This window comes from Podarcis vaucheri (assembly GCF_965113315.1).
Source record: "Podarcis vaucheri genome assembly, chromosome: 1".
Taxonomy (NCBI): Eukaryota; Metazoa; Chordata; class Lepidosauria; order Squamata; family Lacertidae; genus Podarcis; species Podarcis vaucheri.
Window position 1 is genome coordinate 78,350,666 of NC_138759.1, and position 23,360 is coordinate 78,374,025.

The window sequence follows — 23,360 nt, forward strand, 5'->3', positions numbered from 1 at the left end:
TATTATATTATTCTCTTTGCTGCTTGTCAATGAGTTTATTGTGGGAAGTCTCTCTCTCTCTCTCTCTCTCTCTCTCTCTCTCTCTCTCTCTCTCTCTTCTCTCTCTCTCTCTCTCTCTCTCTCTCTCTCTCTCACATACACACACACACACACACACCAGTCCTGGGAACTTCCATGCACTGACACTGATATTTTTTGGTTTCAGATGAAGATATTTCCCTTTCCTTGGGCATTTGTTAATTTTCCTAATGCCATTCTGTTGCTGCCACTGTGTAAAAACTGTTAATCAGTTGAACAAGCAGAAGCAGCACTGCAACTTCTCAGCCTCCTCAAAAGTAATTTTATTTGTTTATTTATTTAAACGTATGTGTCAGAGCTGCTCCCCGATCCTAGCTCACAGAGGATCACGCTAGCCAGCGATCATTAAGTAAAAGTCTTTATTGAGTTACAGTTCCCATTCTCAAGCTGCTGCGTGCAACTCTACGTCTTATGGTTAGATCGGCGAAGCTCCGCCTGAGTCTCCGCCCCTTGTACACCAACTTAATATCCTAGCCCTGCTCCACCTTTTCCGCCTGACTGTTCTCCTCTGGGTCCCTCTGCCCCCCGGGGTCTCTTCCTTCCGGGATTCTTCTGACGCCGACCCCCCGGACCCTCCTGTCTCCTTGCGCCGGGCTTTAGGACCTGGCTCCCTTTCCGGGCTGCCTACTGCGTCTCTTTCCTGTGCATTTGAACTTGGCGCGCGCGCCCAACCTTCCACTTTCCGTCTGACCGTTTCTTCGCTCCCCGATGGAGGTGTGGCCACTCCTGACTCGTGCCCTCCCCCCTGTTGTGAGCCGCCAGCGCTTGATCCCTGGCGCCCTTCCTCTTCCCTGCTCTCTGGCGGTGACGCTGGTCCCGATTTCCAACTGCTCCCCTCTGAGTCCCCTCTGGCTCTATCTTCCTGGGGTGTCCCCCTAGGCTCCCCCCTTGCCCTGGCCACTGGTGCTCCTTTCTGTGAATCTTCTGATTCACTGGAAAGACTCGGAGATCTCGGGTCGTCGTCACCACTCATCTTTTCTTCTGCCTCCTCCCCCTCGCTCTCTGTTTCCTCCCTTGCCCTTGCCTCTGCTCCTGAACCCCTGACAGTATGCATTTCTGTTTGGATTCTGTAAGCCTGAATTGGCTGGTTTGGGGTGAGTTGATTCTAAATTGAGCTTAGCAAAGTTCACCCATTGCCAGTTCTCAGGCTGGCACTCTGGTTGATGCAAGATTGTTTCTATTTGCAGAAATGGCAGAGCAAAGCTTTGGGGGAATGCCATAAGCAAGTTTGAGAAAGCATAAACTCTGTAAGCTATTCACGCCAAAAGACAACAAAACTCAGTGAGCCATTTTATTAAACAGACATTGCATGGTTAAATAAATAATAGTTCTGTATTCTCTCCAAAACAAGCTGTGTTGATAAGACAACACCCTTTTGCTACATTCAAGATCCTTCTGAATACACAGATAATTTGACTGGATTCCCTTAAGAGTCCATAACCATAACCACAAAAACCATTCAGTTTTATTAATTGACTGAGAAAATGGAGGATGCTTACGGTATTTTGTATCAGTTTTGCAGGGTACTCAAAGGGTTGTGTCAACTGTTGACCTGAAGGGGGCTCCAATGTCTTTCACAGAAAGCCTTGTTCTTAGTGAGTTGGTGAATCTGTATGTGCACATTAAAAACAACACACCATTAAGATATCAGAGAGAAGATTAGCCAAAAACTATATGCAGTTTTATTTTTTCGTTTTTTCAAGAATCATAGAATATTGGGGAAATGGAATAGATCAGATTTGTGTGTGAAATACACGTGAGAGGGATATGCACCTGAAATAGATTACTTTGTCCATTTTAGCTTTCACTGAAACCATTTTTAGGACTGAAATGTTACTTTAGTGCAGGAACCAGAAACAAAACATCTCCTGCTATGAGAGCAGAGCTGCTGGGAAAGCATCTCAAGATCCATTAATCAAAAATCTCCAGGTCTTTTGCATCCTGTATACCAAAGAGGTGGGGCTATTTGCCAAAAGGATTCAGGTGGGAAACTGACAGATGTACTGCAGACAGGTAAATCAAAACCGAAGAACAATGTTTTCTCAACGTATGTGCTAGACGGAGTTCTGGGCTCCAGTTCCAGCCCTTCCTTGGGCTTCATATGAGAACGTGTTCTTTGAACTAACAGGGGTGCTTCGCCTGCCTTGATCTGTTTTTTTGTGTAACAGTGGTCATAACACACAAAAGAGTATGTTCTGAAAGAAATGGCAAAAACATGTTTGTGTCAACAAAACTCTTTATGAACTTTTTTGTTATTTCAAGTAACTGTAATATAGCTTTGATGTGTGTTGTGGTCTATATCCAGGGCCGGATTTAGGTTTGATAAGGCCCTAAGTTACTGAAGGCAAACAGAAATGTGGACAAGCTCTCAGCCCCCAAGCTTCCCCATCTTGCATAGGAATTCTTCCGCTTGTGTTCGCCTGGATGCAAGCCAAACCCTTCATGGGATCGGATCAGGGCCCCTGCTTCATCTTTGTCTGTGACCATACGGAGAGTTCTACTCAGAGGAATGTAAGAAGAATCCCTATGCAGAGCTTTTCCGCACAACATGGGGAGGTTGTGGGGCTGAGCAGATGGCACTCTGTGTGTGGTGATGTTGGGATGGGATCTGTGTGCACGACTCTGCTCCCTGCGCATTTGAGTGCTTGTTCATGTAAACACCTGGATGTCCCTTAAGTGTGAGTGTGCTTCTTGTGTGTGTATGTGTGGAGATTGTGTGCTATGTATGTATGTATGTATGTCTGTACATGTGGTGAATTTGTGAGGGTGCAATAGCCATTTTGGCCACACTCAATGCTGGCATCAGACAGCTGACCTACCTGAGACAGAAAAGGGTTAGCCACTCCTCATATGCCCACTTACCTGGGAATAACCCCCAATGGACTCAGTTTCTGGACTTTATCAGCAAGATTATCCTTGCTGTTGCTTGGGTTAATATCTGTGATAGTTTAATTTTAAGGTTTTAACTTTAATTATGCTATCTGATGTGGAACCAAATGGTTCCACATTTCCTTTCAGTCGGCTCACTGCTAAGCCAGTTTGCAACATTCATTTGACCAAGCCTCTTTTATCGTCTGGGTATTTATATGTTCTTGGGTTGTTTTTTAATTCAAGTTGGTAGATCTCAATCTGATTTATATCATCATACCACACAGCAGATTCCACAGCTGAACAATCTTCTCAAGGTAGATAGCACACGAAACTGCAGATCCTTGCCCTAAATACAAACTTTATCTCTTCTTTGCATTTACATGTAAATGACGCTAAATGCAGAGTGTTGGGTTAATGAAAGATTAGGCTGGAGGCTTAATAGGCAGCAAATGGTGGGTACTTTGCAGCCGAGGTTGCCGTGGGAACCTTAACTTGTGTCCCCGTGCAATATGCGTAAGCATCACGATAACAGCTTCTCAGAATATGATAGCAAATGATCAGGGACATGTGACGTATTATCAAGCAAATATTTGTTCTTCGAACACCAGTAAAGCAAAGGCCGGCACTTCCTCAAGTTCTGCCTTGGGGCAGCCTTGTCACTTGGGGTTGCCTCTGGAGATAACCACAGCTCAACCTTCCTTTGGCCAGCTCCTGCCAGTTGGCTGGAAGGGGTTTTTCTTGCGTTACTCTGGTGAAAGAAATTGTTTAGGATGTGAGAGCTGAGCGCAAACACTCATCCTCTCACGCTCTCTTCTTGACCCTCGTGTCTACGTGAATTCTTTTCCATCAAGAGCACACCATGAGGCCCAAGCACTGTTGAACAGAGCAAAGCCTAGGACAGTCTGAAGACCTCAGACGGCAGCAAGGCTCAATGGCCAAAGCAAACATCCCAATGCTGGTTGGCAGCAGTGAATGCCCAAAGCACAAAACTGGCCTTAGGCTAATGTTTTTAACTGCCATGAGGCCATAGAAGGACTAGGCAACTGTCTGAAAAACAAAGAAACTTAGGCTCAGTTCTGAAATAGAGGCAGACTTCGTACTGCAATTGTTGGGAGAGGAGAGGCACAAAAAGAAAAGAGAAGAACAATCTTCAAAAAGAAACCTTTTTAGAAATGTCCACCTCTGCCCCTTACCAGTTTTAAGCACCAAATATTCAGTGTGGATTGCAAAATGGCTTCCAGCTGTTGTTTACCAGACTGCATCCCACCTGTTAAAAAAAACCTTTTTAAAAATGGTTTTGCTTAAAAGTGAAAATGCAAAAGTAAAACCTGTCTGGAGTCCTTAAATAACAATGACAGTTCACTTCAAGTTTGATCCTTCTCTATGTCCCCATTCTTTTTTGACTTTCAGTGGCAGCAGTCAAATTAAATTAGGTACAGTGGTACCTCAGGTTACATACGCTTCAAGTTACATACGCTTCAGGTTACAGACTCCGCTAACCCAGAAATAGTGCTTATTAGCTAAAGTGGTGCTTCAGGTTAAGAACAGTTTCAGGTTAAGAACAGACCTCCAGAACGAATTAAGTACTTAACCCGAGGTACCACTGTATTTACTTTAAAATAAAAAGACTCAGGTTGTAAAATCTTTTCCCTCTCCATGAGTTGACAGAGGAACCAACAGGAGCATAGAACTGCCATTCTAATTTTCCACCCCTAAAATGTTGCTGCCTTAGGCTCCACCAATTCTCTTAGTGGTTAAACCAGCTCTGACTGGGGGGAGGGAGAATTGAATGGAATGATTGGAAATCTGAACATGGGTCACACTGCAATGTTTTGTTGCAGCCCTCACTTTGTAAAAGGGTCAGCCCTCAACATGGCAATAGTGGCCAGAGGTGAAGGGATGAAACAAAATGTTTAACAGCCTACAGGTGCACCACCACATTGTTCAAAGGCAATGTGATGTTTGCCTTCTCTGGGCTTAAAATAGTTTTATGCGACTTTAAACCATTCTGCATTCCAACCCTAATGGACGAAAATGTTTAAACAAATGTCACTCAATGCTCATAAACCAGGCATGGGAAGAGGAAAGGAATGCAAAAACCAACTTTTAAAGTATGTTTCAGGAGATTTGTAGGCGATTGAGGCGGCATGGTGAGACAAGAATGATAAGATCCACAAAAATCATTATTGTGTTTTCCTAATGGAAATGATTGATTTATGGCCTTGCTTTGTATCTATCTGTTCTGGCTCCAACAGTTTGTGCTGTGAATGATAAAGAATAAATTGAAGACAGATTCCTTCTCCTCCGAAAACACGCTGGGAGAGTAAAGGCTCTACAACATTTTTAAGCTCTTCAGCACCAGCAGGAGGGCATTCCTTCACCACCTGTGATTTGTACAGAGTCTTCAAGAGAGGGTCAGAATGTGCCTCCCAAGTTGGCTGGTGCAGTCAACCATTTTCTGGATTCCTGTGTTCACTAATTGAATAGTCTCCTCCATCATTGCATATGCCATGTAAAAGTGCACCAGTGCATTATTTCTAGCAGTATTTTGCTAACCATGCTTGGAGCTGGAGGGTGGGTGAGCTGACAGACTCAATCCAAGGTGTTAGTGCTAGCATATAAAGCCCTAAATGGCTTGGGACCCAGATATCTAGAAGAGTTCCTCCCGAGTATCAACCTTCTTGGGTCCTGTGACCGGCATGGGAGACTTTGCTGGTGCTAGGGCTGGGGCTGAGTACTGCTTGGATGGTGCTGTTCTGATCAGGGGCACTGACTCCTAGGGACTGACCCCTTTGAGCCCCTCCAATATTTTTTAGCAGGGGGCTGAACCGCTGCAATGTTTACCTGGGTGTCACAATGGTGTACACGATGCCCAGAAGCAACACTGCAGCTCCTCCTCCTCCTGCTGCTGCTGCTGTGGAGGGGAAGCAGTTCCCAACTCCTGGTAGGAACAGGAGGAGGAGCCAACAGTCATGGAAGCCAAGCTGTTGGGTGATGTTTGGATGTTGTGTGCACCAGCGCCATGTCCGACGTCCGGCTGTCATGCAGGGTGTTGTGACATCACATGCAACACCCAGACACAGTGTGCAACAACACAGTATCATGCATGATATCAGCCTCGGCCCCACCCCCATTTCCCTCCTGAGCTGGCACACCTGGTTCCACGACAGGGCCTTCTCGACAGTCTTTGCCCATTTGGAGAATGCCTCCTTGGTGCAATACGTCTTGTCTTCCTCATTGTTAACATTCAGGAGGAATTTAAAAGCATTCCTGTTCATCCAGGAATTTGATGACTGAAAGATACTGTTCCTGGAAACATGAAATTATGAGTTGGGAGGGTCAGTGAGTGATTTTTCTTTTCTTTAGATGTTCTTAGGTGTTTTAAATATGCCTTTATTTTGTTTTTAATGGTATTGTTTTTCTGCTTTGTTGTTCGCCACCCTAGGTTCCTTTGGGGGGAAAGGCAGAATAGAAATTGAAATAATGCTAACACTAAAACTGTTCTTCAGGCCACCGCACATTTTCCTCCTGCTTTAAGATCATGTCAAGGGGACACCATACATTTCTGAATATGTCAATGAATGGAAGCCATAGGAAGCTCACCTTGAAATGAATGTTCTGGCCTCAGTGAATTGTGTAAGAGGAGTGGCAGTGGGGAAGCACTGGAGCAACATGGTGGACAGGGGAGGACTATAGTGACTGCCAGTGGACGAATTCTATACCTCCTATTGATGTGCGGGCAGGGCAAGTCCAATAAATTTTACTGCTTGAAGTGAATCACAAAATGGTGCCTCCTACTCATCCCATGTAGGGACGCGGGTGGCGCTGTGGGCTAAAGCCTCAGCGCCTAGGGCTTGCCGATCGAAAGGTCGGCGGTTCGAATCCCCGCGGCGGGGTGCGCTCCCGCTGCTCGGTCCCAGCGCCTGCCAACCTAGCAGTTCGAAAGCACCCCCGGGGGCAAGTAGATAAATAGGTACCGCTTACCAGCGGGAAGGTAAACGGCGTTCCGTGTGCGGCTCTGGCTCGCCAGAGCAGCGTTGTCACGCTGGCCACGTGACCCGGAAGTGTCTTCGGACAGCGCTGGCCCCCGGCCTATAGATGTGAGATGGGCGCACAAACCCCAGAGTCTGTCAAGACTGGCCCGTTCGGGCAGGGGTACCTTTACCTTTACTCATCCCATGTACTGAAGCCAACTACTGTAGTGGAATCTTGAATCAGCACCAATAATGGGTCACCACACCCCACCATGCCTGAGAACAATAGACTAGCTTAAAGGGTGTAGGCCTTGGCCTGTAACACATTCAGTTCTGCTCTTCAACACCTCACTGCTGCAGCCTAGCTCCCCTGCCACAGAGTCTCTCAGGAGGTTGTGGACTCTCCTTCTTTGGAAGTTTTTAAGCCATCTGTCATGGATGCTTCACCTGAGATTCCTGCATTGCAGGGTGTTGCACTAGATGACCCTTGGGGTTCCTTCCAACTCTACAATTCCATGATTCTGCTGCCTGAGGTGGCTATCTCACCCTGTCTAATGGTAGGGCTGGCCCAGTGTGAGAGTCACTGGACACATCTGGACTTACTTTGGAGGAAGCATGAATAGAATTGTCTTGCAGGAGTCCAACATTCACAGGCAGTGCCAGATTTACGTATAAGCTAAACAAGCTATGGCTTAGGGCCCCACTCTCTTGGGGGACCCCAAAAAAATTTAAAGGGGAAAAAAGTGGATACTTATTAATTGTATTTCAGTTCAACAATTACTTTGATAAAATCCATATTTTATTATGTGCAAATGGCTTTAGATACCTATTAGGTCCATAAATTACCATATAGCATATATTCAACACAAAAAACAGTGACAATTTGTTGTTGACAAAGGACAGCTGGACATATATAGGGCCTTCAGTAGCTTAGGGCCTCATGAAACCCAATTTCAGCCCTGTTCGCAGGTCCAGAGTTTGTGCTACAGTTGCCATGTGGAAGCACATCCTGCTATTGCCCAAACTTGCAGCATTAATTAATGATATCAAGGAAATTAATTGATATCAAATAAATTGTTATAGCCCAATACAGTGAATAAATACTTTGATATTCATTGTGGTATCCATTGAGACATATGGAGGTGGCTCCAAATAATAAGTTCGGTACGTAGACTCTGACTCAGCCTTGCCGTTCACTTACGAGGATAGTCAACTAAGTGTAGGGATCCTGAACAGGCTGATACATGGAAACAGGGAACAGAAAACACATTAAAAAGTTGGATCAACTTTTCTTGAATTACATAGCTGTTTGTTCAAAGGTGATTTGGAGTTGGGCGACTCCATAGATTTTACAGATTATGTTAAGAGAGAATGGGGCCCATTTCCAGAGAATGAGGAAGTATGCATTCTAAAGATCAAGGATTGCATTCATAAGCTATAATAAATATGGTTAATAAATATGGCTGTGATCTATAGAAATCCCCTCGGTAATGGAAACTGCCAGTCAGTTTCCGGGTCCAATTCAAAGTGCTGGGTTTGACTTAAAAGGTAAAGGTAAAGGGACCCCTGGCAGTTAAGTCCAGTCGCGAACGACTCTGGGGTTGCGGCGTTCACCTCACTTTACTGGCCAAGGGAGCCAGTGTTTGTCCGCAGACAGTTTTTCCAGGTCATGTGGCCAGCATGACTAAGCTGCTTCTGGTGAACCAGAGCAGTGCACGGAAATGCCATTTACCTTCCCGCTGGAGTGGTACCTATTTATCTACTTGCACTTTGACATGCTTTCGAACTGCTAGGTGGGCAGGAGATGGGACCAAGCAACGGGAGCTCACCCCATCGCGGGGATTCGAACTGCCACAATACCTCCAGGACTGCCACTCCTCATGTGAACTGATCAGGTTCCTGCTGTCATCATCTGAGGCCCAATTTTTGTGTGCCTCTTCCATGAGAGGTCCAGAGGGTGGCAGCACAAGAATAGGCCCTTTCTGTGGTGGTTCCCTGGTTGTAGAATGCTCTCCTCAGGGAGGCTCACTTGATGCCTTCATTACATTTGTTTAGGCACCAGGCAAAAACAGTCTGATTCTTCTAGGTCTTTGGCTAATTAAACAAACGGTGGCCTTTTAAACTTGGGGGTACTGTTTTGGTTTGTTACAATGTTATTAATATTTGTGCTTTTATATTGTAAACCACCCTGTGATCCTCGGATGAAGAGCGGTATAAAAATTTAGTATAAATAATAATAATAATTTATCTAGGGAGCAGTTCTTATAGGTCACTGGGTAACTGTGTAGCCCTTCTGTCAGATACTTTCATACAGGCACTTAAAAAGGGTTCCTATAAAAATAAACCCTTATACAGAGAAGTTTCTTCCCTCCCCTTAACACTGCTTTAAAATCCCCCCTTCTAAATGGCATTTCTTCTGAAGTTATAATTCTAACTGTAGTACAAATGAAATAAAAGAATTTCCCTCTTAGCTAGACTCTCAGAAGTAGGGCTAAGAACTTCATAAGGAAACCATGTATGACTAACATTTCGCCACTAGGAATAAGAGCACTCCTGCCACTTTCATGGAAATTGTCCAGCCTCACAGCTTTCTCTCAGAGCATGACCAACATAAAATCTACTATATATTTCAGAAAGTTATTTGTTTATTTGTCTGTTTTTTATGCATTTTGGTACCTCTTAAAATATTGTAACCAAATTTTGTACAAGGGTCCCTGAGATCAAGGAGCAGGTTTTTGTCTGTGTTTTGTTACAAGTGGACACCTTTTTTGAACAAAGATGGTGGCCTGAATATTTCAAAACTGCACTGATTTTAACCACCAATTTCAAAACTATGCTTTTTTATTTTCTTAGAACTCCATAGCAACACTGGGCAGATCTTGCTGATGAAATGCATATATCCCATCCTACATCCACCCTACAGTCCTCCATCTGTGTCTTTGAGGGGATTTTTAGATCACTGCATTGCAGGGGTTTGAACAAGATTACCATTGGGATCCTTTCCAACCTGTTGAGTCTATGGTGATCCACTACTGAGGATGCCAGGGAGAAGTCAGAGGGGGTTCTTCTACCTTGAGGAATTGCACAGAAAGAATAACAAACTGCTACTTCTCCCTGTAATGAAGTACTTAAAAAAAAAAAGTCTGCCTTCTGGACAACTCTTAAAGATATAGGGATCTATGAAATTCATTGTCCAGCATGACAGCACCACCCACCTACAGACACACACTTTCTAAAACACTTGCTGGAGTAGCCACATTTCTAACATACTAGTAAAATCTATTGCACTACCATCTTTGTGTAGTCTGGTATGACACCTGCTGGTGAAGGAGTGGCAATAGCATTAAATTGTTTGGATCTCCCTTCAACTGTGTATTTTTGGGTTGGAAGCAAAGATTCTCTAATACTAATATCCATAATTGTTGTGATACTTATAAATAATTCCAGAGGGGCAGCCGTGTTAATCACTTGTGTTACTTTTGTGGCACATTAAAGTTTGAGAGGGCACCCATCTAGTCCATCTGCTTGGGGCATAATAAAATGTGGTTGTCTTTAATTTATCACAATATGTTTATTTTTGCTATAGCTTAGAACACAAGCTTGCAAAGTTCATAAAACTTTGGCTGGGGACACTTTGCAAGCTCACAGCCTTTGCTATGATTTATTGCACTAGTAATGGCAAGAATTCTGGTAATGTCATCATGACAGTCTTGTTTTGAGCTTGAGATTTGTAGAAGAGGTCAGCTCCTCTACGTGACCTGCTTATTTAACATCCAACCTGATTTGCTAGCACAAAGCTGACATGGTGGTTAAACGATATGTCAAGTCTTCTCATTTGTTTACAGGACAGTTAGCATTTACTTACCAGGTGATTTACTTACAGCTGGCTCCTCACTTTCTTTACTGCTTCTTTCCCACCCACCCACCCCCACTTCTGCCCATTTCAAAGAGATTGAGACTGCTTGCACATGGTTGCTACTGAACCACTTCAGTAGGAGACCAGTTCCACATGCTTCTTCACATGCTCACCTCTATGAGTGCTCACTCTTCTTCTCTTCTCTTCTCTTCTCTCTCTCTCTCTCTCTCTCTCTCTGTGTGTGTGTGTGTGTGTTTGGGCATACAACTGCTTCTGCCTGCTTCAATTAGAGAGGCTGACCATTGTACACCTATGTTGATGCTGTCTGGCTGAGTCAAAGAGACTGGCCACTGTGACCTCATGCTGGTGCAGCATGCTGAAGACTAAGCCATTAGAACTTAGGGCTGTGTGCATACTACTACTACTATTTCCTTTGCACCAAGCATGCTCGTGCTTTTGGTTTGGGAAGCAGTGTACATGCAATGTTAGCCACAACCCACATTTATCCTGCTGTTGTTTTTATGAAATACTGATGCAGTATTTGAGGTTGTAACCAGAGTCTGTGAAAGCTTTCCTAGCTGCTTCTGGCAGCTTTCTAGCCAAGTTGGAATGCAAAGCAAAACAAAACATAAACCACAACACACCGTGAATCTTCAGTGGGTGTTAGCCTAATGCTTGTGGTGTGAGAGATCTTGTGGGAAATCACAATAAGTCAAGACTATTGGAATTCAGGAAAGAAAGCATTTCCTCAGCAGAAAGAGCTGTGTTGGAGTCCTGTATAACCTAGAAGTTTCATGCAGGTGTGGCAACTTTTGAATATTATTGTACCTCAGGTGTTTCCCATAGCTTAGTGCTACCCTAATAACATATGGCTATATGTTGGGTTTCTATTATATAGACTCTAAGGAAGGCAGGACACCAACTTCCTGTAAGCTGATCTAACCAATCTGGACCACAGTACACTACAGTGAGAGAACATCTACTTGTAGGGCAAATAACGTCATCAATCTAGCCAGACCACACTTTGCAGTGGAAGATCCCCATTGCCTCTAATGCCCAGTGTGACTGGCCAAGCTGAACGGTAGGAAGATTTCCTCTCAACCGAATACCAGTTCAGAGTATAAGGAAAACATCTACTCAGTGATGTGAATGAAATTATGCTAGGAACAGCTATTAAACAACCTGGTTGTAACTGTGTCCCAAATATCTCCCAGAGGAGGAAGTAATGTGGGGAGGGCCATGAATAATATGTTCAGTGTGGTGGTGAATCAGACAACTGAGAGTTAACATCTTATCCAGAAGGAGTTAGCAGAGTTGTGGTTAAACTGGTCATGCAGAGGTTGCAGAGGCCACCCCCGCTGCTAAATACCTTTGTCCGCACCCTACCCCTGGCTCCATATCAGACCTTTGCCCACATTCAGCATCTTAGCAGCTCCAGTACTGAACTTCTACCCACATTCCACATCATTTCAAGGCTTCTCAATGTATTTACCTGAATGCAGTATTTACCTGAATGCAGCGAGAAGCCCCCATCCATCCTTTGTGCTGGTCAGTAGAGACAGTAGGGAAAGAGTCTCTGGAAGTGGTGCATGTGGCCCCGACACCAACTGTTTAATTCCAATGATAATAACACGCGAGTAGGGGCTACCCTCTTTCATAACTGTATCCGACTCTTACTTTGAATACAGTAATGTTCTTTGTTTCTACAGATCCAGAATGCTACACTTTTACAAGTATAAAATTCCTCCCCACCAGACTTCCACAATGAATTTCCAGCCAAGTCTTTCACCAATCTTCTTGCAAAGATTTTAATGGTGTGTGTTCACATTGTGAATGTTTATACTACTAATTCTTCTCTGTCAGGTCTTTGAGAGTGAAAGAGAAGAGGATATACTGTATCTGATCTAGGTAAGGTTATTGCAACAAAAAGCAAGTCAACTTGGAAACATAGTTTATTTGACAAATATCAACATTGTTCTTTGTCATTCAATTTCCTGTAGCAATTGGAATAAGAAACATGATTACAGGGATGAATCACCTTGTAAAAAAATCATAAACATCTCATATTACAGGAATAAAAATGGATATGTGAATGCACGTGCACACACACACACACACACACACACACACACACAATTGCACACAACTGCTTGAAGCATTTTTTTAAAATGAATAATTCAAATAAAGACAAAACATTTCACCAACATTTTTTGGTTCACATTTCTATGTTGGGCATTTAGTTTCCACACAGCTACACTCATCAACATGAAGATATGTGTATTTCATATGCCTCCTTTTGCTGCAAACCAGTTCCACTCTCACTTTATGGTATTTTGTGGCATGGCAACATGTGCATCCATGCTTCATTTTGTGAGTGTCAAAGGAATATCTGAGGGAGAAAGCACAGGTGAAACATTTTGACTGATGTTCCTCTTTGCACGAAAAGCGGCCAGTGATGTCAAGTCAAGAAATAGTTTTCTAGCATTTATTCATTAACTAAGTGCACTGGTCTGTGTTTTTGGTTTAGCCCGGCCTTCATCAACATGGTGCAATATTGGACAACAGTTCTCACCACCCCTGACTGTTGGTCATGCTGATTGGTGGGGATTATAGTCCAAAATATCTGGAGGGTGAAAGCTCCACTTTCTTCCCTCCCCACCAGTGTTCCATGCTAAAAACATTGAAGGAAAAAGGATGGAGACTGTGTGATTTTAGATCTCTGGGAAACTCTGCTTCTACTTCCGCTTCTGTTGTCCCCCCAGATCTGTGCACAATGTTAACTTTCTTTGACTGTGGCTTGTAAGCCACAAGGTGGCTTGTAAAACTCATAAATTGTGTCACTATCAGCAGAAAAAGGCAGCAGCAAGGTTTCCTAGCAGATATCTGCTTCCATTGCTAATAGAGGGGTGCATGCTGCTTCTCCTGCTGTCCAGCTCTACCAAAACAACAGGAAAAAAACAGAAAGAGGAATTGCAGAGTCCCACTGAGTTCTTGACAGGTTGTAGCCTGATCTATAAGACGACACTGGGTATATACATGTGTCTCTCACAAAGGAGAAATACCCATGTAGATCACAACATTCAGTGCTTTTGTACAGTGTGACAGTTTGAGTCCTGATTATCAGAAGCTTTCAGCTATATTCAACACCTGTCTGCTTCTGAAATCTTAACCTAGGTCTTGCTCAAGCTGCTTAGATACTATCCAAACTTTGGGGGTCCTACCCCTGTGGACTAAATTAACAGAAGAACTGGCTAAAGGCCTCTCAGTGCCTATTCTTTTGGCGTAACACCCTTGGAAAATAAGGAACATGTTACCACTACTTTTCACTGGGGAAAATAACACATTCTTGTTTAATTTATTGGAACATCCAGTCAAGTGATTGTGTCATTATACCAAAAACCAGCCTTTGGAGAATAATTTGACTGCCAGTTAATTTGTATTATCCTGGACTCGTGGCAACATGCCAGACAGGTTGTCCCATAGAGACCTTGTGCACATACTAGAGCAGTTGTGCCATTGGCTCACCTTATTTTTCCATAAATCTTGCAGTAAAATGATAAAATTTTGAAAGTCTCTGCATGTGTAGTGAAGCAATCATATGGTAACAACATAACTGTATGTGCAAAGTGGGCAAATATGAAACTCACCTACTTGTTACAAGTCCAGGGTGACTTAATAGTGCAACTATTATTTGCTATTTTACAGAGGGTGGCAGTGACAAAGACTGAGGCATATTCGTGCTCCAGGCTCATTTCCAGAAAATGGTAAGCAAAGAGGCACAAAAAGTGAATGCTGTGTCTGTGTTGTGCTGTAGAAGTCAAGTTGACTGAGACAGGTGGAACAATCTTTTACTTACACAGAGTAGGTGTTGCAGGATCCTCCACAGGAAGGAACGTTGATAGGCCTGGCTGATTTACAATTCTTATAAACAATGAATTGCCTCTTCAGGTTAATTGTACAATTATGTGACAAGGGGGTACCTGAAAATGAAAGGGAAACAAAAATCCTCAAATAACTTTACCTGATTGGAACTTAAACTATCAGGAACCTGCAGTTTTATCTATCATTTCAAATGTAGCTGCTCATTCCACACACACTCCCCTAATATATGCATTTCTGTAGACATTGTTTGGTTGCAGGGCTACATTGTAAAATTCAAATTTTTGTTTTGGTTCTCATATTGTTATGGAAAGTGCAATTTTGATATATTCAGCTTTAAATGCAAACTGAATCAAATATTTTCTCCTGCCCTAGATTTAACAGGCCCCTTTGAAGAACTTTAGATAGCTCTTCTTTTTGCTCTAATGCTATTGTTATTAATCAGCTAACATCACAGAAAACAGATTAGAGAAATGGGTTTTTACTGGTTTTCCATTGTGGTTTTGTGGTTTGGTTTTGTGTTATCGTCAAGGGGATGTCAGGAGACTGCAGGTTCTTCCACAGGTCAGGAAAAGGACTCGAGATGTGAAATGCAAATAGCTTTTATTCACAAAAGTAAAAGCACAACCCAGTTCATCTAGGCTAGTCTCCCCTAGTTGAAGACATTGCTGGAACTGGCATCTGGCCCCCCTTCCCTCACTCTGGACTCCTCTCAAGTAGCCATAGACTGCAGCAAGGGAGAGGGATTCCCCTCTGGGCCTGTCTGACCTGTTACTCAGCAATGGGCAGGACTCTTCATGATCTGGGTGTCAGTGGAGGAGAGCTAGCTGGAGCGGGACTGATGAGCAACAGAGGCAGTATCTGGCTCCTTGCTGTAAGTCTGAGCTCACGGTGCCCAGCCCTGTCCTGGAATGGCTTTCTTCTTCTGACTCTCCATGTTCACTCAACCCTCCTGCTCCGATCACCTCCCAGCTTGCCCCTTCTGCAGACTGGTCCTCCATGTCCCACCACCAATGTCCTGGGCCCAAGTCTCTTTCCTCTGTGTCATCCCTGGGGGGCTCTTGGAAGGGCAGCGCCCCCCACTCTTCCTCATCCAGCCACTTCCTGACAGTTATGTGCAGTGCTTTTTTTCTTAAAAGATGTATAGGTGTAGTCTCATTTTGACTCAAAAAAATCACAATTTTATAGTTCAAAACGGAAAAATAAATAAAGTAAATGGACAAAAGTACAAAGATTCATAAAATATTTAGGGGTAGGCATACCCCTGCGTACCCTCAGGAAAAAAAGCACTGGTTATGTGCAAACTGGGAATTTATAAAAGCTCTTTCGCTTTCATTCATGAACTGTTGTAAAGAACATACTCACATATCTCACAGCATCCATCAGCAGCAGTTTGAATAGTTGCCTATTTTGAAAAGAAACATGAGAATATGTCACATTATATTAGTGCTTCACACCTTAATATTTCTTTTTTTGCACGTTACTCCTTTTCCTCCTTTATGTACAGATTATAAAACTTTGAATCAATCAATTTTGTACCTGCTTTGTTCCTTCCTGATCCTCGCAGCTAACTCTGGAAGGCTAACCAGCGATGATGGTTTATTTCACTCACAACCAATCATAATCTGAGGTCAATATTCAAGAATATGCAGCTGTCCCAGCAGCCTTGACATTATGAGCACCATGCTCTAACCGACTGAGCTATTTGAGCTAACTGAGCTATCTTTTAGTGATTTAGTGACATAGATCCCTGAACACAATCCAGCCAGCCTCCTTCCGCCTGGCTCTGGAAGCCATATGGGTTTTCTACATAGGGTTAATAATAAGAAATGTGAGTTGAATTGATAAAAGCAAGCACTGCTATAATAATACTCACTGGGACACAATTTGATCGATCAAACACTGGGCAGGATATTATTGTGGTACTCAATATAAATTGATCTGATACCCTGGTGCATAGATGCTGAGTACAGTTATCCTGTGGATCCTTGTAGGTCTTCCCAACCTGTAGTAGAAAATAATATCCAGAAATAGGTGCTATTGAGCAAAAGAGCTGATCTTCATCTAGATTTTCCTACATTTTATTTTGTAAAAGCCCCTCACGCAAGTGTTAATTACATGAATGGTGCAATGCCTAGTTTGGCTTGATACAGAAATAGAATAGGAAGTTATGTTTTAACCAAGGCATTCACTGGTGGTTTCTCGCCTGATCTGAAGATCAGGAGGGTCAATTCAAATCCCCTCCTTTCCCACAGTCATCCTGGATGAACTCAGCTGCAAATCTTTCTTCCTTAGTGCCTGTCCTATCTGTATGAAAAGTTGTTTTCTTCAATACCTGCATTTTGGAATGTGTAGAAGTATCTCACTATTGCTAAAATCTAATTTCATGAAGGCATTATATTCCATTGTTACACATGAAGCATTCTCAGTTTTCAAAGAGAAGTCTCCTTAAAATTGTGTTTTTGAGCTAACTGAGTAATATGGTCACAATAAAACAATTACTCATAAAGAAGGTAAACACATACCTCAATGGCCACTATCCCAGGTGAAAGCTTTGTCACACATGCTGTCTGCACACATTCACCACAGCATTTTCCTTCTTTCTGGATATAGTGGAACCCCTGAGGATGAAAAGATGCTGGTGGAAGGGATGGAAGGAGCTGCCAATTTCAATTCCCCCCGTTTCTCATTTTTCCAGTCTTAAATTCAATGGTCCACATTTTGCATTATAAAAAAAAAATCCTCATGGAAATTCACCAGCATTTCTCCTTATAAACACATTTTTCTATGCAGTTTTGACTAACGTTCATGTTTTTGCAAGTGATTTTTAGATTTTGGGCAACCCCTACTTCAGATTCTGATGGGCTTCCCAGTTTGTGGTGGAATCTGGAGTTTTGAATGGAAGCCCAGAAACTACTTTAATCCACAGAATTGTCCTTCAGGCTTCCTATTCTGTCTAGCTCAAGAAATATCAGGCTTAGTATCTGAACCAAACATAATCATTATCTAGCATTTTTATTAACTAGCTGGTGTTAATGGTAGACATCACAGCTCTTCCCTAAGTTTCCATTCTGGTGTTATTTTTCTTAACCCCCATCTTTTGGAACCACCATGTGTTAGTCTGTTATATGCAGTGATGGATCATCTTCAAGGTGCTTTGCCCATAATGTACATAAGATTCGTCAGATCTTCTGCTTTTCTCTTTATGGAAAAGCAACCTTTTATGGAAGGTTTCTCCCAGTGCTTCCCTCTGGAATTGTTGTTGTTGTTGTTGTTGTTGTTGTTGTTAACTAGTGTAGTAGGGAAGCCATTTTCCAAACAGCTGCTGTTCACTACATTTGTCTAACCACGATAACAATGGCAAGGTAAGCTGAGTCAGCAACAGAGGAGAAGTTAGTAATCAATGTGTCTACCTACCTGTTGGCATTCAGTAGAACAATTAATTGGAGTGCACTTAATTTTATTGGTTTGCGTTTTAGGATCCTGTGTTGCAGTGCAGAAGCATTCCTCACAAGAGTCTGAAAGTACCACTGATCCAGGCTTAAATGAGAGATGGTAAAGCAGAAGTGGAAGAATCTGGTAAGTAAATCCAGCATATTAACACAGAAATGCTATTAAGCAACATGGGATTAGTGAAAGGGTGTATTTAACTATGTCATACTCAAACTAGACCCATTGAAATCAATGGACTTTAGTTCTAAACCCACTGCTGTTCAGAATAGCTGGATATAAGACTAACAGCTAGCATTAAAATAATTATTAGATTTCCAAGGCCAAAGAAGACACTATATTAAATTTCAAATTTCATTTGCGTATTTTAAAAAGCAGCCATAAAAGTAAATAGCCCATTGAGGGCACTAAAGAGCCCACCCTTTAGGTTAAAAAGTTATCCCACCCCTGAGCTAAAGGAATATCATAGCAGTGAATTAAAGCAAGCAGCAGACCTTACCTGATACTCAATTCCTTTAGATACACAAACATTTTTTGGTTCTGTAAGTAAAAGAAAAATAATGCTCAGAAACGCTGAGATTTTCTTGACTTCTCTCCTATGGGTTTCCTGGGTTCTTTTCTCCTTTTTCTACTATATTAGTTGTAGAGAAGAATCACTCACAAATTAGTAACAAAGCAGTTTGATCCAGATAGTGAAAATACACATAATATCCCCTTATAGCCAAATGTGTTTTTAGCATTTTGTGACTAAGGCTGCACACGTACACAGATAGCACGTTATTCTAGAATCAATGGAGAGTGAGCACATGTTTTTTCAACGTGGTCAACACTCAGTCTAGATCTATTGCGTATATTTTGCTCCAGAAGAGTGCTTCTTCGGAAACTAGTTTCATTCCAAAAATAAAAGCTCATTGCAGATTGATTCTGCATTTCCCCATAGGGTGCCCATTTGAAAACAGGTGTAGGTGTTAGTATCCACACCTGCCTAATAATAATGAGGTGGGTGAGTGTACACCATGATCCCTTTTCATTTACCCAGGGTATGTAGAGGTAGAAAAAGCCACTCAAGGGGAGGGTTCTCAAACACATACCAAGTAACAACTCCTACCTCCTTGGATGGCATTATGTAAAATCAATCTAGATTTAAAGCAGCATGTACAGGATGAGCATGAATGATTCCAGACTGGGGTGTGTGGAGCTATATTTTCCTGATACAGCTAGGTTAGTGCCCATGTTGCTTAACTGTGCTTCCACTCCAAAAATGACATGTATGTGAATTTAGTACTTACTACAGACATGAGTGGGACAACAGGCACCATCAGAAGTGGTTGCTACAATTTGGAAGCCTGGATTGCACATCTGTTTGGTTAGAGGACACGACCTTTCATTACATTCTGTGAATGAAGAACAGATAAAATATGAGGCATTCACTTTTTCTTGCATTTTGATAATGTTGTAGGTAGAGAAACCCTCTATTCTTCATGGGCTGGCAACAATCTACTACTGCTTTTTAAAACAGTATTCACCTATAACCTTTATACCCCACCCCCTGACTGAGCTCAAGGTGGCATACATGGTTCTTTCTCTACACAACCCTGTTAGATAGGCAAGGCTGAGAATGAACTTCGTGGCTGAGTGGGAAACTGAACCCAGGTCTCCCAAGTCCTTGTCCAGCACTCTAACCAATGCACCACACTAGCTGGTGGTGATGAATATTTTTGAACAAAATGTTCTGGATTACTCATGCAGAACTGGTGCAGTGAGGACAGCATGCATTCTCTATACATTATTCCAGAAAACATACAGTCTTTGTTCTGCATTAGTAAATGCATCCCTAAAACTTACTGAAGTAAATAAGAGAACAAGAAGAACATACATTTTAAGAAGATTGGGCAATGTTTATTGTGAATATATGGGGGGCAACTGTGTACACTTGATAACGCTGGCAGCATTAAGATAAATTCAACAGTGTAAATAAGTTTTGATGGATGGAATAATGGAATAGTGAATGGTTTAGTTTATGTAAAATATGCAGTGATTTATGGTATACAAAATGAACCATGGAAAGAGAAGAAGGGAAGTCATTCATATTTTAAGGATGTTTAAATGAGTATTTAAAACTGTAAAACAAAAAATCTAATAAAAATTCTATCTATCTATCTATCTATCTATCTATCTATCTATCTATCTATCTTACTGAAGTATTTGCTTACCACACACTATCTCTGTGCAGCAGGGATCCTCTGGCTGTATCCGCACTATAGGTACAAATCCTTCCTTTGTGCAAGTGATTGGCGGAGATCTTGCACAAATGTGGGGGGAACAAGAAATATCCAGTGTGTCCTTGCTACAGGTGCAGACCTGACAATCTTTTTCCCACCTCTCTCCTGGCTGTATAATAAATGTTCAAAAAATGGAAAAAAGAAAAAAAATTGATCAGAGTAATTAATCATTCTGGGGCTGAGTTTTTGATGGGGAAAGACCACAGCACAGGGGCAGGGTACATGCTTTGGTAAGACTGGGATGGACTGCTATCTGAAATCTTGGCGAGCAAATGCCAGCTAGCATTGACAGTTCTGGGCTAGATAAACCTGTGGGAAAGCGTGTCTACTGTAGGGTTGTTCTGAAACTACTCTTAGTCTTTTCGTACACTTTCCTTCCTCAAACAAAGGCATAGTGGGTTGAATCTAGCAGAGTCACTGAATGGGTGGAACAACTTCCACTTGTGCAGTGAAACTTCCTCTCCTTCTCCTCCCCTGTACACCTCTGCCTTAATCTGCTCTAGAGGTTTGGGTGATAGAGCAGATTTGGAGGGAGTGCAGAGGCATACACAGGGGGAGGAGAGAAAAGAGAAGTTCTGTTGCACTTGTGCAGTAACTTCACCCAATGGTTTCTCAATCCACCGTTAAGGAGCCAACTTTTCTCATTCTTCTATGGATAAGTTAACTAATATGAAACCATGACATGTGAGCTCCCAACCTGCTATAGAATGTCCATGACAAACTCTTGCACTATATTGGCTAACCATAATAAGCACAGAATGCTGTGATAGTTTGTCATACAATTGTGCTGGTTCTTGCATTGCATTTGCTCTGAACCAGTGTTCAGCAATTTTAGGCAGTATTAGCTTGTGGGTAGAGTGCAAAATATTATTCTGGCTGTATATCAGCTGTAGAACCCATCTTTTGCACTCCTCCTTACCTGTCTCAGTAGTCCATCAGTTCCTGTGCAGCCTACAAGTTAAAACAGTTGGAATATGAGGCAGACCATTTCAGAAAAGAAGTTAACAACACTGAAGACACATTCATATACAAATCAGGGTGTATGTCATATGAAAAATCACAAGAGAGCCACGGCCAAAAAAAGCATTGCTCACATCTCTAAATTGTGACATTTTCCTGCTTGCTCTATCATCAGCCAAGGATTGTTCTAAGGGGACATTTTATCCATGCTAATATAGCTAACTTCCTTTCCCAGTTCTTCTTTCCATAGTACTGGCTTCATTGCTTCCTGATCCTTTCCAGGTTCCACTAATCCAGCATGCAACCTACATGCTGCATAGGCGGCTGGTGTGGGCGGGTAGTCTCATATGGGCATCTTGGGCCAACTGTATTCCCAATTTTCCCCAATTTCCTTACCACAGACAGAAACACAGATACTATCATGGTGATTCAATTGGATCATTCCATCCGGACAGAAACATCCTTCAACAAGGATTCCTGGAATGTCACCTTCTTCTGGATTTGCACCAACAGTGGTTTTTCTGTAGGATTGTGTTAACAGGATAAAGGAAAGGTCACTGAGCAATTATTCAGTTATTCATACACACACACACACACCCCATTTGATAAAGATTTGTCTTGCAATTACTCACCCACTATTGCAAGTGAGCCTTTCCATTCTTCCACATGGCTTATAGATTTGATCCCGAGAGCATCTGAGTTCTGTGAAATATCCATGCAGATTGAGTGGGATAGTTTCATTCACATATATTTTGATAGATGCAGGGTTGTCCTGCTGCACTGTTTTTTTTGGGGGGGGCAGTTCTTTGTGTATTAGCCATAATCTTGTATGGATGAGCAAATGGACGTGGCAGTGGCAAACAACACTTGCCGCTACTTGCTAAGGATGAACACATTGATCTGCTTCAGGTCCATTTGTTCATTCATAAATCCAATCTGTCCCATTTCCACATTAATTAAACAAATGTTCTTATTTAAATATGTATTTTATCTCAGTGAACACATTTCTATTTTATCCTAAAAAGCACATTTAAGAATGTATTTTGATTTTTTAATACAACAACTGTATTGTGAAATTCAGAGAAGTGTAAACTCTGAATGAAAATTACATTCTAATACATACATTTGTCTGAGGTGTGTGGATCAAATCGGTCCACGTAGGAATTCATAGAAATATATTTCCTCACATGATGCAGTGCGCGCACACACCATTTGAACAGCAATGCCCATCAACTTTGGGGGGGCCTGGTGCCGTCAAATATTTTATTGGGGGAAAAGACCCCTAGGAGTTGGCTCCTCTGCCTCTGCCTCTGCCTCTGCACAGTGGATGAGGAAAGGAAGTAGAGGATTCACCAGTACAACAGTTGATGGTATAGTACTGAGTCGGGGGGGGATCCAATTTTCTCTGTAGAAGAGAGAGAGACCCAATCTTCTAAATCTCACTGCAACTCAAAGAGGGTAGGCTGTTGTGGCTGTTGTTGTGATGCAGAAGTCAAGGGTCATCTCTGGTTTAAACTCAAGGCACTGAACCTCAACAGCTGCCTAATAATGTCAGTCGCTGACGCTACCCTGCAAAAATTTGTTGTATCCACAAAACTAGTACATTAGGAAGAAGCCTAGCTTTCCCTATTTAGTTATTTGTTTATTTTAGTGTGAACATTCAGTGATGCCTAAAATGGTGTAGCCCTCAGTGCAGTCTCTCTCCACTTCAAAAGATAATCTGTTTCATATTCTAATCCTTACAGGTTTTCTGAGTTGCTGGTTTTCTACATCTAATGATTTATATCATGTTCAATTGGACACAGATTTATAGGGATGAAGTGCCCTAAACTAGAAGACTGCAGTTTGGACCTTCTTTTCAAACTAACATTATACTTTGGGAATTCAGATCTCTGTGTTCCTGAGAGGGGCTTATTTTAGGCTCGTAGAGCCAGCAGATAACAGATCAAGAACATGTCAGCTGATAAAAAGGAATAAAATCAACAACCCTCTCCTGGGATGTCATTCAGC

General features: G+C 42.4%; 1 protein-coding gene and 1 long non-coding RNA gene across 9 annotated transcripts in view; one reads left to right on the plus strand and one right to left on the minus strand.

The window, feature by feature from the left end:
- Nucleotides 1-11,691: 11,691 nt before the first annotated feature.
- LOC309540557 lies at nucleotides 11,692-23,358 on the plus strand. The gene is made up of 4 exons (XR_014223349.1): nucleotides 11,692-12,687; nucleotides 14,485-14,543; nucleotides 18,138-18,237; nucleotides 23,096-23,358. It is a non-coding gene; the product is annotated as an uncharacterized lncRNA (long non-coding RNA).
- The window catches only part of LOC309540502 (mucin-5B-like), a 45,104-nt gene continuing 34,457 nt past the window's right edge, over nucleotides 12,714-23,360 (minus strand). For 7 of the 8 annotated variants that reach the window (XM_082237415.1, XM_082237414.1, XM_082237413.1 and 4 more), the window contains 12 exons: nucleotides 21,983-22,052; nucleotides 21,747-21,871; nucleotides 21,310-21,341; nucleotides 20,322-20,499; nucleotides 19,398-19,502; nucleotides 18,608-18,648; nucleotides 18,076-18,198; nucleotides 17,184-17,279; nucleotides 16,535-16,663; nucleotides 16,024-16,063; nucleotides 14,636-14,759; nucleotides 12,714-13,168 (listed from right to left, as the gene is read on the minus strand). In XM_082237415.1, the coding sequence (XP_082093541.1) occupies nucleotides 13,003-13,168; nucleotides 14,636-14,759; nucleotides 16,024-16,063; nucleotides 16,535-16,663; nucleotides 17,184-17,279; nucleotides 18,076-18,198; nucleotides 18,608-18,648; nucleotides 19,398-19,502; nucleotides 20,322-20,499; nucleotides 21,310-21,341; nucleotides 21,747-21,871; nucleotides 21,983-22,052 (1,229 nt within the window). In that variant the 3' untranslated portion in view covers nucleotides 12,714-13,002. The remainder of the gene's footprint in view (nucleotides 13,169-14,635; nucleotides 14,760-16,023; nucleotides 16,064-16,534; nucleotides 16,664-17,183; nucleotides 17,280-18,075; nucleotides 18,199-18,607; nucleotides 18,649-19,397; nucleotides 19,503-20,321; nucleotides 20,500-21,309; nucleotides 21,342-21,746; nucleotides 21,872-21,982; nucleotides 22,053-23,360) is intronic. The other variant, XM_082237416.1, reaches the window with a different exon arrangement.